Source organism: Fopius arisanus, unplaced genomic scaffold, assembly GCF_000806365.1.
Source record: "Fopius arisanus strain USDA-PBARC FA_bdor unplaced genomic scaffold, ASM80636v1 scaffold00037, whole genome shotgun sequence".
NCBI classification, from domain to species: Eukaryota; Metazoa; Arthropoda; class Insecta; order Hymenoptera; family Braconidae; genus Fopius; species Fopius arisanus.
The window spans coordinates 154,210-164,584 of NW_011887776.1; the positions used below are offsets into that span (position 1 = coordinate 154,210).

Consider the following 10,375-nt stretch of genomic DNA (forward strand, 5'->3'; position numbering starts at 1 on the left):
TCCTGCGCTAAAGGTAATTTGGCTAGGAGACGATCGCTACCTGCTCATCTGGGACAGTTGAGAAGTTTGAGTAATACTCCACTGGGCAAAATACCCATCAGAAGAATTGAACTTCCAGATAACACGGTCGAGGATATCTACATTGACGATGAGTTTGGGGATAATTTAGCTGTCAATATGGTACTTCTAAATGAGGATGACCCAGCCGACGACGAAGACTTTCTTCCGGACCTTCTCGAACTCTCCGATAGGTCTCATGAGTGCACTGAATACTTATAAACTCATCTATGCCTTCCCCTCCAAAGCATAATTCACCAAATTGTCATTAATTAATATCTTTATAGTTAATCATTCATAAATCAACTCATAAGTTCACTGATTTCCAATTCCTTTGGAAGCTAGATTAAAAATGAATATTTAAAGACTGTCATGATATCTTCAACAATGTTCTTTCTTTTTCTTTGCAAATTCAAAGTCAATGGGATGACATTTTTTAAAAAGTTTCTATCTTGTATTTGAGAAGAATTATTTTTAATATGTGAGACTCGAAAGTTCAATGTGTTGTTTTTTTTTTCTATTTCTGTGTATACATACCGTACTAAACTGTTTCTCAATTTTTAGGATTATTATTCGACTAAGCTCTGCCTTCCAAAAATCTGAGATTATTATTTTGTATTTCGTGACATCCTAAAGTCTAATCGTTTTATTTTTTCATGTAATTTTCCAGAAACAGTATTAATGATTTATTAAAAAATACAGAACAGTAAGATCATTATGCTTATATTTGTGATACAAAAAGAAGAATAAGACAGATATTTAATTGATCCGTACAAGAATAGTGTTTCGATTTCAATAATGAGAGAAGCACATTTCTACAGGGCTTTTGTCCCATCGTTATCATTTTTCAAAATTAAATTTTCCTACCCTAATGAAGTATAAAATAAATTAAATCAAATATATCCTTTATTTCTCACAAACGAAGATATTGAACAGTACAAAATGCGCAGTAAATATCGATTAGATCCAAACTATGCATTTCAAATGAGAGCATTACGAACAATTTGATTACGAGCGAAGTAAAGATCTAATATGTTAGTTTGTAAACAAAAGTGTGAGGAATATCTACATGGAGTAGCCTTCAAAGCCAAATGAATCCCCTTTTTCTTCTCTTTCCGCGAGCATTCATCCTTAAAATCCCAAAAAGTATCATTTGGCTTCATTGGAAGCTGACTAGAAGCATTTAAATAGCCAATCCGAAAACCGAAACGATGCAGTACATTGTTTTATTTTCCCAGCGGACTGTGCAACTGCCATCCGTTGCGTTGTCCCAGAAGCAGGAGCTCGCGGTGTGCAGACCTGCTCCATTCTTTTGCATAATTGTACATGTGACTGCAATAATACGAAATTTAATTAAGAGCTCAAAATTATTCCACGCCAGGGAAAGAGAAAAGGAAAGATGGGGGCGAAAAGAATAACTCGATCAGGACTCATTTGAAAATATTAGAACATTATTTCATTTGCCTATTTTTCTTTCTGCTCTATCTTCATTTATTTAAAAAAATGGAAAAAAAGTAAAATCCCTTACCGATGTATTTATAAGGTTTCGATAATTTTGCGAGGCTCACTAAGCATCCGTCAACCACATTTGTCGTCCACTGACTAACTTTGTTGTGTGCATATGCATCTCCGCCAATTGATACTTCAATTGCCTCCTTGATGATTTTGCTCACATCATCGACCACAAATTGTGTCTGTACAATACAAAAAAAGGGTCAAATACGAAACATAATTATTTAAGATTTATTAAATCCCCTTACTTCTTCTTGTGTATCTTCCATACTCAAATCTTGATTGCTTCCTCAATTTCAGGTCTTATTGGTTATTCCCCGTCGTCAACTCAATTTCTTTAATTCCTTCACTTTCAGGGAGAAATCTTTAATTGTCCTTCAGCCGTTCGTCGAAACGTCACCAGATATACCTCTGATAACACAAACCCTTTTATTCCATGTTCAGAGCGGCAAAAAAAAAGAAGTTTGACACGTACAAAGTGCGAAAACGCCCCGAGTCTTTCAGTCAATTAACCTCCTTCAATCACCAGTGTCTTACAATTCCAATTCCAATTTATGCACAAATACGTATATAATTCTTTTAAATAACTTTAAGGATGGACTCTTAATAAGTCATTTACCAAACTTCAAAATTAGTTAATGACTGAAGTAAAATAATAAATGTCATGTCAAACAAAACAGTGTAGAAACTGGAAAATCGCCCTTCTGAATCAGAATCATCTGGTTTTGGCATCTGGTTCGTTCCTCCGAATTACATACATATACTCTGTATGAAGCATACAGGGAATTTCAGTTCGCATATTCGCCACTTCGTACAACTACAACTTGGCGTCCGTAGCATCAAGTCCTTTGGAATGAACTGACGTCCTTTGATGCGGGAAATTTGAAAATTTTTTCAGTACTTGAAATTCGTTTCTAAATTGTCGATTCTAATTGAAAAATCTATTAGTCGTCAAAAAAAAGTTTTTTAAATGAATGAACTTATAAATTTAGAGGATTCCCGTACGATTTTGAGAGAATTAAAATGAATAATTTGAGTAATTGCTGCGATAAATTGGGAATTTTAATTGGCGCGCAGACTTGAACGCAGGGAACACTGGAATTCTCCAGAGTTCTCCATTGCTGCCATTTTCCAGTTACCCCACAAGTCGATGTATTTTTAGCCATTTGCGTACACCCCTTAATGTATACAAGAGATTCCGAAATAATAATGTGCTGACAAGTGCGGACCGAAGCTGTCAAAACTGTTGTCAGACAATGACACGTAACGCGTCGATATTGCGGATAAACATTCGATCCTAGAGTTTCTTGTGAAATAACTGGACTGACCGAGCCGGCGGTGCGTTCTGGAATTTTATTGCCATATGATGTGAAAAGTGATGGAAACAGTCAGTGCGAGGGTTAAATAACTTGAAGGACTGAATAATCGAAGCCGGGGGTTGACAGCCCCTTGTTGATATCACTTCATAAAAAAACAGCTGATGTAGTCCCGCAAAGTCGGAGGCTGCGATGATGACTCCGATGAGTGAAGACGGTGGTCCCCTGAGAGAGTGGGCACCACTGACAACTCTTCTCCAACAGATCCCCGTGAAGCTCCAAAGTGGATTATTCACACACGATATTAATTTCACATGCATCTCAGCTCTCCCGGAGTTCCTGGCAATTGGCACAAACTGTGGCCTCGTTTACTGGTACAACAGAGAGACAGGTGATCTCCAGAGATTGCGCTGCGAGAATGCGTATTCGGGTATCACGTGCCTCCGGGTGATTTCTACAGTGGACTACATGGTGGCCGCAGGAAATGCCCAGGGTGTTGTAACGGTGTTTCAAATTCCCAAGAATTTGCCCGAGTCGTTACCTGAAAGTCTCCGACCGAAACAGAAGAAACAGGTAGAGAGATACAACATCGGGGGAATTCACAAGAGCCCAGTGAATTCTGTCGAGTGGTCGAAGAATGGAATGAAGTTATTCAGTGGTGATCAGGATGGTCTAGTTGTGCTCACGGAGATTGATTTTTATATGCACCTCTCCAAGTCTTCGGAGTTGCTCAACGAGAAGTACGCAGTGGTGCAGCTGAGCTATCAGCAGGGCCTTCTGCTGGTGTCGACCCTCTTCAGGACGATTCTGGTGCAGTCAGGAGGCAGCAGTCGGGAGAGGAAGGTCTCGCAAGTGGGACAGAAGGAGAGAAAAAACCTTGGGAGGCTGGGGGCTGTTTTTGCTACTCGTCAGGCGCACATTCAAGAGCCCATCATCTACGCCAGCCGACCTGGCCTGAGGCTATGGCAGGCTGACAAAGCAGGAACTGTCATCAAGACTCTTATTTTCAAGGAGGTCCTCCACACTACTAACACCGACGTCGCTCTACTCAATCCTGCACCTGAAATGGTCAAGAAAAAACGTGGAGAGCCGACCTTTGGTGTAATCCTTCCCTTTTGCGACGATCTCTTCGTCACCTTCAGCGAGGACGTCGTTTACGTCGTCAATCCCGTGACCATTGCCATTACTTCAGTGGTGAGTGACCTGAGGAGAGTCACCGATGTCTCCTGCACCAAGGACGAGGTATTTGTACTTGAAGGCGAGAGAAATATCTTGAGAATCTCCTATCACCCTGAGATAAGCAGCGTTGAAAGCCCTGAAGAGACCAGGGACTCCCTCACATTTGCTGAGATCAGCAAACCTGTTGCTGCAGGCATCCTCGGGCTCAAAACAAAGATCAAGGAGAATTCCATTGTTCCGAGCATTCCCTTTTACAAAATCAGTCCTGGTAATATCATTCAGGCGATGAGTGCTCTGCCGCCCAGGGGTGGAGTCGATCCCAATCCTGTGGTTAATGGGGTTGAGGCCACGGAGATGCCACCCATCGTTCCTCTTAGCATTGATACACCTCTGGTAACTGATATTGATATTGAAGTCGAGCATTTGGAGAGGGAGGAGGGAAAGATCGATAGGAGAGAGATCTTTCAGAAGATCGGAGAGCAGGAGTTCGAGGAAGTCGTTTTCACCCCTGAGAGAAAGCAGAAAAGAACGGGTAGAGTCAATAGGGTCAATGGGATCAATGGGGAGGACAGTTTTTTAAAGTACTGCAGAGATGTTCAAGAGACTCATTCATCTTTATTAACGCTGAGTATTGATGATGATTGTGTGCTGAGGGGAGAGAGAAATCTGGAGAGCATTCAGAAAGATGTTGAGAACAAGGAGAAGCTACTAGCTGATGTTCTCAATTTTGATTTATCCGAGTACATGACGAGTAGTCAGAATTACGAGAGTGACAGCCATTCGAATGGAAATGGTTTGGATACGATAACTTATGTCAATTGCACGGAGTCAACAGCTGATTCTGCGGTTCTGTGTATTGAGGATGGAGAGCCAGATCCAGACATTGATGACTCGGGGGATGATGAAAGCTACAGGACTGAATTGAAGAAACTGGAGGAACTGGGCGAGTGCAGCAAACAGCTGATGCAGATGAGCAAAGAGAACTCGGTGAAGATTGGGGAGATTAATGGAAAGGATGACTCAACGGAGTTGGAGATTCGATTCAATGGTGATTATGCCGGGGTAATTAATAATTAATCAGTTTCAATAATGCCTTTGATGTTCTGTCTGTTTCAGTTCTTTCGAAAGAATTTGTATCTTCAGCGATATGTGATGAAGCGGATGATTGGGTCGTCGTGTCATCGCTGGATTAAAATTGTCACCAAAGCCACACAATAAATATCTCTACGGTTAATACTCCAGTGAATTATGAATTTATGTTATTTAATTAATTATGTGTTATTCAAGATATGGGAATATTTAATTTGATTATTTTATCGGCGAAATGGGAAAGAACTCTTTGATATCCATAACTCAAAATCAATTTTATTTCATTTCATTAACAATTCAACGATTTATTGACACTTAGAGTGCCACATGTCAATTCATTTCATTTATTCTTGTGGTAATGGCATAATCATTGTTTATCTGCTTCAAATATTTGTTCGGGATGAGTACAATATCGATTTCTCATGCTAGTCATAACCGAGAGTTACTTTATGGCACATAACAGGAGCCACCGATTTGAAGGTGATATGAAAATCTAATAAAGTATACTGCAAACGTTGTTACAAATATGTACTCTCTATTTACACGATTCATCTGCACAATCATTTTTTATCCTTATGTCGACTGATGAAGCCAGCCGATTCCAGGACGAGGCGTGCTGCGTTGTTTATGTGCCTGAAGCGATCAGGCCCGAGGTGGATTCCACCGTACCATCGAGACACGACGACTAGAATATTTTTAGTGTCTAGAATTTGAAGGAGGTGAAGCAATCTTCCCCCAGCCTGATTCTCCCCGTCGTCCTCACAGTCCTGGAGGTAATTGTTGGTCCTTTCTTGATGGATTCTGTAGGCGTACATGTTGTGGGTCGCCTGATCTATCTTACGATTCTCCATCAGAGTTCTGAGAACCAATCTGTTAACAATGATTGAAAATATGTTGAGCATTGAAAGGCATCGCCACGGAATTTCAATTTAATTTTAATTTTGGGCCTTTTAAACTCACTTTACTTGAGCAATGGATGTTACTTTTGCTGTATGACCCTGAAACGAGCTCTTCCTGTCCACAACAACTTCTCCATGATAAATTTCTGGACACTCCTCTTCTACGGGAGCCGACACCAGCTCTATCTCCAGGTCATTTTCCTCTGCATCATTTTCATGAGACTCTTCTTTTTGTAGTTTAAAATTTTGCAATTCCTCGCGAATTCTCTCGACCCACTGGTAGATAACATTTTGACCTACGTAATCCCTGAAAACCAAATGAGTTTATCGTAAAAAATATCAGAGTCAATCAGTTCCATACTTTCTCCTCAGTATCGTGTATTTTAATTTAAATAAAATATTTTAATCGACGGCAGTTCGAAAAATGCAGTGCCCACAATAAAATATTTATAAATAAATACATAAATTTCTGGACTGACAAGTCAAATAAAAAATAACTCGTTGAAACAAATAAACCCGCTAAAACCTACAAGTATACCTCGTCCAGAATCCGGCAGATTCTCATCTTCTGCTCCTGTCTGAGATGTGGTGCAGAAATTTCATAAACAGGTGGTGAATTTGATGGATAATCACCAGGTAATTTCAGATAAAATCTGACAGTCCATTCACCATCCCCTACGTTGATGCTGTACGCCCGATTTTCTTCATCCTCCACCACGAGTTCATCTCCATAAATAGCCACAAGTGCCTCTATTTCATCCACCTAAAATAAAAAATGAAAAAAAAGATGAATAAACTTCATCTGCTCATTCAACTGAAACCAAAAATTCTCAACATTTAAATGTCGATTTAATCTCGACATCTCACTCACTTGTTGAGCGAGATTATCCATAATCCCAAAAAATCCCTTGGTATTTAAATCAATTGAAAATACTTCGATGCATCAGCTGTGAATATCACGTATCGAGTCCCATTGACAATTGTCACTCGGTGGATTTGACTGCAAAACGGATGTGTTCATAATTCCACAGTAGTCAAAGTGCAGAACAGGAAGTGAGCAAATGAATGAATTGATATTTAAAAAGATTTAGTACAGTCGTTTAATATTATTCAAGGGCGTAATAGCCGCAGCTCACTGGACACTTTTGAATGGAAAAAACTAATGAAGTTGAATAGCAATAATTGTCAATAATTAAATCATCCCGGTAGCTTCTTGAAAACTGCACGGACGTCACGTTTGCACACGTCATCCAAACAACGCCCTCTGCACCCTGTAAAACTCTTTCTCCCGTGTGATATGTCGAGTATACGCTGGCATAAATCAACAGTTTATTAGGTTAATAATTAGCCATTTGCCGAAACAATCGGTCCACCAAGATGGTGAGTACTAAAGAATATTAGTTGTGCTCTGTTTCTGAAAGATTGATAATGAGTGGTGAAGATTTCAAAAATTTCTGGGATATTCCATGCTCCGAAACTGCGGATGTCATCAGACACCCGAGTTTCCAGACTTTCAAGTCATGAGTGATTCAATCTACTTAAAGGGATTAATTATTATTTTTCTAGGTACTTATTGCGAGTGCAGTATGCACCAAAACTGGAAAGAGTAAGTAGGACCATTTGCATTGTCGAGATGACATAACCAAAGAGATTGAGATTAATTTCTGTATTTTACGTCCTCCTACAGCAATCATCTCTCGCCAATTCGTGGAGATGACGAAAGCAAGGATAGAGGGTCTCCTGGCGGCATTTCCAAAGCTCATGAGCACTGGAAAACAACACACATTCGTGGAAACTGAGTCTGTTAGATACGTGTACCAGCCCATGGAGAAATTGTATATGTTGCTGATCACGACGAAGGCCAGTAATATTCTGGAGGACTTGGAGACCCTCAGATTGTTTGCCAGAGTCGTAAGTGCCTTGAAATTAAAATTGAAGCCTTACGTATCACCAGGCGATGAGTAATAAACTCTGAACTAAATTTAAAAAATTCTGTGGTAGATTCCAGAGTACTGCAAATCCATAGACGAGCTAGAGATAGCGGATCACGCTTTCGAGTTGATATTCTCATTCGATGAGATAGTAGCCCTGGGCTACCGGGAAAACGTGAATTTAGCACAGATACGGACATTCGTGGAAATGGATTCCCACGAGGAGCGAGTGTTCAACGCAGTGCGTTACACCCAGGAACGTGAGGCAAAGAACAAGATGAGGGAGAAGGCGAAGGAGCTGCAGCGACAGAAATTAGAGGCAAACAAGAAGGGAGGGATGAAATCGTCAGGGTTTGCGGGAGGATATGGAAACAACAGTGGAGGCTTCAACTCGAGTCCAACAGTCGGTGACTCAGCCAACTTTGTTCCTGAGCAAGTGAAGCCGAGTTACACTCCATCAGCTAAACAGACAGTTGCTGGCCCAGGTGCTATGAAATTGGGTGGAAAAGTTCGGGATATAGACTCATTCGTGGACCAACTGAAGGAGGAGGGTGAGAATGTCGTGACGAACGTCAAATCTCTGGATACGAAGACAGCACCCACCTCCCAAAAGATCATTCACACGGAACCTGTACACCTGAGACAGGAGGAGAAGCTTAATGTACGAGTGGGAAGGGACGGTGGTGTCCAGCAGTTCGAATTACATGGCCTTGTCACTCTCAATATATCTGACGAACAGTGGGGGAGGATACGCGTACAGCTGGAAAACGAAGACAGCAGGGGAGTCCAGCTTCAGACACATCCCAACGTCGATAAGGATTTGTTCAGGATGAAGGGACAGATTGGACTGAAAGTGCCCAGCAAACCTTTCCCTCTCAATACTGATGTTGGGGTGTTGAAGTGGAGGTTGCAGTCCCAGGATGAAACTGCACTGCCCATCTCCAGTGAGTGGATTTATTTGTTTCTATTCAATTTATTTTTGTCTCTCGTGAAATCAACCGCTGTTTGATCGAAATATTGAATTTCCTGCACGAATCGTGTTTTTTCTTCTTTTCAGTAAACTGCTGGCCCTCAGAAAACGGTGAAAATGGATGTGACGTGAACATTGAATACGAACTAGATCACCCAGATTTGGAATTGAATGATGTACAGATTAACATTCCACTGCCCATGGGCTGCACTCCTATAGTGAGTGAATGCGATGGGGAATATTCCCACGAGCCAAGGAGGAACCAGCTCATTTGGTCCCTGCCCCTCGTCGATGCATCCTCCAAATCTGGCTCCATGGAGTTCTCCGCGCCGTCTTCAACACCCTCTGACTTTTTCCCACTCCACGTCTCATTCACATCGAAAACTTCGTACGCCAAAATCAAAGTGAGTCATTTTGGAAATTAATTTTTAATTTTTCCCGCGTTACCCTCTCGTTACAAAATTCATCAATTTTTAAAATTCATTTTCTTCATCACCAGGTAATCGATGTGCAACTGGTAGACGATGGGAGCCCCGTCAAACACTCGGTTGACACTATTTTCCTCACTGACAATTATGAAGTGGTATAAGTTTTCTATTTTGTATTGAAATAATCTTTGTCACGCTGGCATAGGTGACGATAAGGCGCATGAGGTAACGAATTGTACGGGAAAAATATTTCTTTATCAGAAAATCGGTATATTGTTTTAATCTAAAACCATCCGGGATACAATAGTCTAGGAGTTTGTACGGTTGCGTAAAGCTGTCTGGCTAAATCCCTGAAAACTATTGTGAATAATTAAATGGTATTTAGAATGTAAGAATATAAATGAAATGATGATAAACCATGTTACAGCGGCCACGAATCTTGGGATTCAATAAATACGTGACTGTTATTCATCCTGCGAATATAGTATTAAGCCAATCTTTCGTTTATTCATTATCTTCTTTTTATAAGTCCATACATGTTTAGTATCTAGTATTGTTTGGATGTACACAAAATATATGTAGATATAAAACTTGTTCGTTTAATTATTAACAGCAGAATTAAATTGAAAAAAATATTTACACATCTCTGGTCAAAAATTATTATGGAGTGTAACTCAGATAAATGTGGTGGGACTATTACTTGTACTACACCTACAGGAAAATATATACAAATCCTCTCGCTGAAGATCTACAGAATCCAGTGCTGTATCAAATAATTCTCGATAACAGCTTTAGCTGGAATGAAAATTAATAATTGGATTATTATATAAATATGCCAAAAATTGAATAGGCACTCTCAGTATTCTAAATAATTACCTGTACTAGATTTATTTAAAATAGCTGCATGATAAGCGCTGACATTGTGAGCATTTCGATGGGTCAGATCAGCTCCCTTAGTCAGGAGCTCATAGCACACATGAGGATGATCTCCATA

The 10,375-nt window shown here is 40.2% G+C and overlaps 5 protein-coding genes and 1 long non-coding RNA gene across 7 annotated transcripts in view; 3 read left to right on the forward strand and 3 right to left on the reverse strand.

Moving 5' to 3' along the window:
• Positions 1-279, forward strand: part of LOC105266359 (inactive serine/threonine-protein kinase TEX14-like) — an 8,090-nt gene extending 7,811 nt beyond the window's left edge. Inside the window, exon 6 of the mRNA XM_011304471.1 lies at positions 102-279. Within this exon, the coding sequence (XP_011302773.1) occupies positions 102-279 (178 nt within the window). The remainder of the gene's footprint in view (positions 1-101) is intronic.
• Positions 280-763: 484 nt separating this feature from the next.
• Positions 764-2,315, reverse strand: Dlc90F (dynein light chain 90F). 2 transcript variants are annotated; one of them, XM_011304179.1, is made up of 4 exons: positions 2,045-2,315; positions 1,818-1,980; positions 1,586-1,751; positions 764-1,389 (listed from the first exon to the last, which is right to left on the reverse strand). In XM_011304179.1, the coding sequence occupies exons 2-4, from the start codon at positions 1,836-1,838 to the stop codon at positions 1,241-1,243; spliced, it is 336 nt and encodes a 111-aa protein (XP_011302481.1). In that variant the 5' UTR covers positions 1,839-1,980; positions 2,045-2,315; the 3' UTR covers positions 764-1,240. The 2 variants fall into 2 exon arrangements, with proteins under 2 accessions (XP_011302481.1, XP_011302480.1); XM_011304178.1 differs by having other exon boundaries at positions 1,818-2,315.
• Positions 2,316-2,702: 387 nt separating this feature from the next.
• On the forward strand, positions 2,703-5,678 carry LOC105266218 (WD repeat-containing protein CG11141). The gene is made up of 2 exons (XM_011304183.1): positions 2,703-5,112; positions 5,181-5,678. Exons 1-2 carry the CDS (start codon positions 3,078-3,080, stop codon positions 5,255-5,257), a joined length of 2,112 nt encoding a protein of 703 aa, XP_011302485.1. The 5' UTR covers positions 2,703-3,077; the 3' UTR covers positions 5,258-5,678.
• On the reverse strand, positions 5,420-7,247 carry LOC105266217 (protein IMPACT-A-like). Its single transcript, XM_011304182.1, has 4 exons — positions 6,924-7,247; positions 6,583-6,815; positions 6,114-6,359; positions 5,420-6,023 (listed from the first exon to the last, which is right to left on the reverse strand). The coding sequence occupies exons 1-4, from the start codon at positions 6,942-6,944 to the stop codon at positions 5,714-5,716; spliced, it is 810 nt and encodes a 269-aa protein (XP_011302484.1). The 5' UTR covers positions 6,945-7,247; the 3' UTR covers positions 5,420-5,713.
• Positions 7,248-7,331: 84 nt separating this feature from the next.
• Positions 7,332-9,872, forward strand: deltaCOP (coatomer subunit delta). The gene is made up of 6 exons (XM_011304180.1): positions 7,332-7,432; positions 7,619-7,658; positions 7,740-7,963; positions 8,054-8,927; positions 9,041-9,357; positions 9,453-9,872. The coding sequence occupies exons 1-6, from the start codon at positions 7,430-7,432 to the stop codon at positions 9,540-9,542; spliced, it is 1,548 nt and encodes a 515-aa protein (XP_011302482.1). The 5' UTR covers positions 7,332-7,429; the 3' UTR covers positions 9,543-9,872.
• LOC105266215 (uncharacterized) lies at positions 9,869-10,369 on the reverse strand. The gene is made up of 2 exons (XR_892151.1): positions 10,258-10,369; positions 9,869-10,176 (listed from the first exon to the last, which is right to left on the reverse strand). It is a non-coding gene; the product is annotated as an uncharacterized lncRNA (long non-coding RNA).
• Between the last annotated feature and the right edge of the window lie 6 nt (positions 10,370-10,375).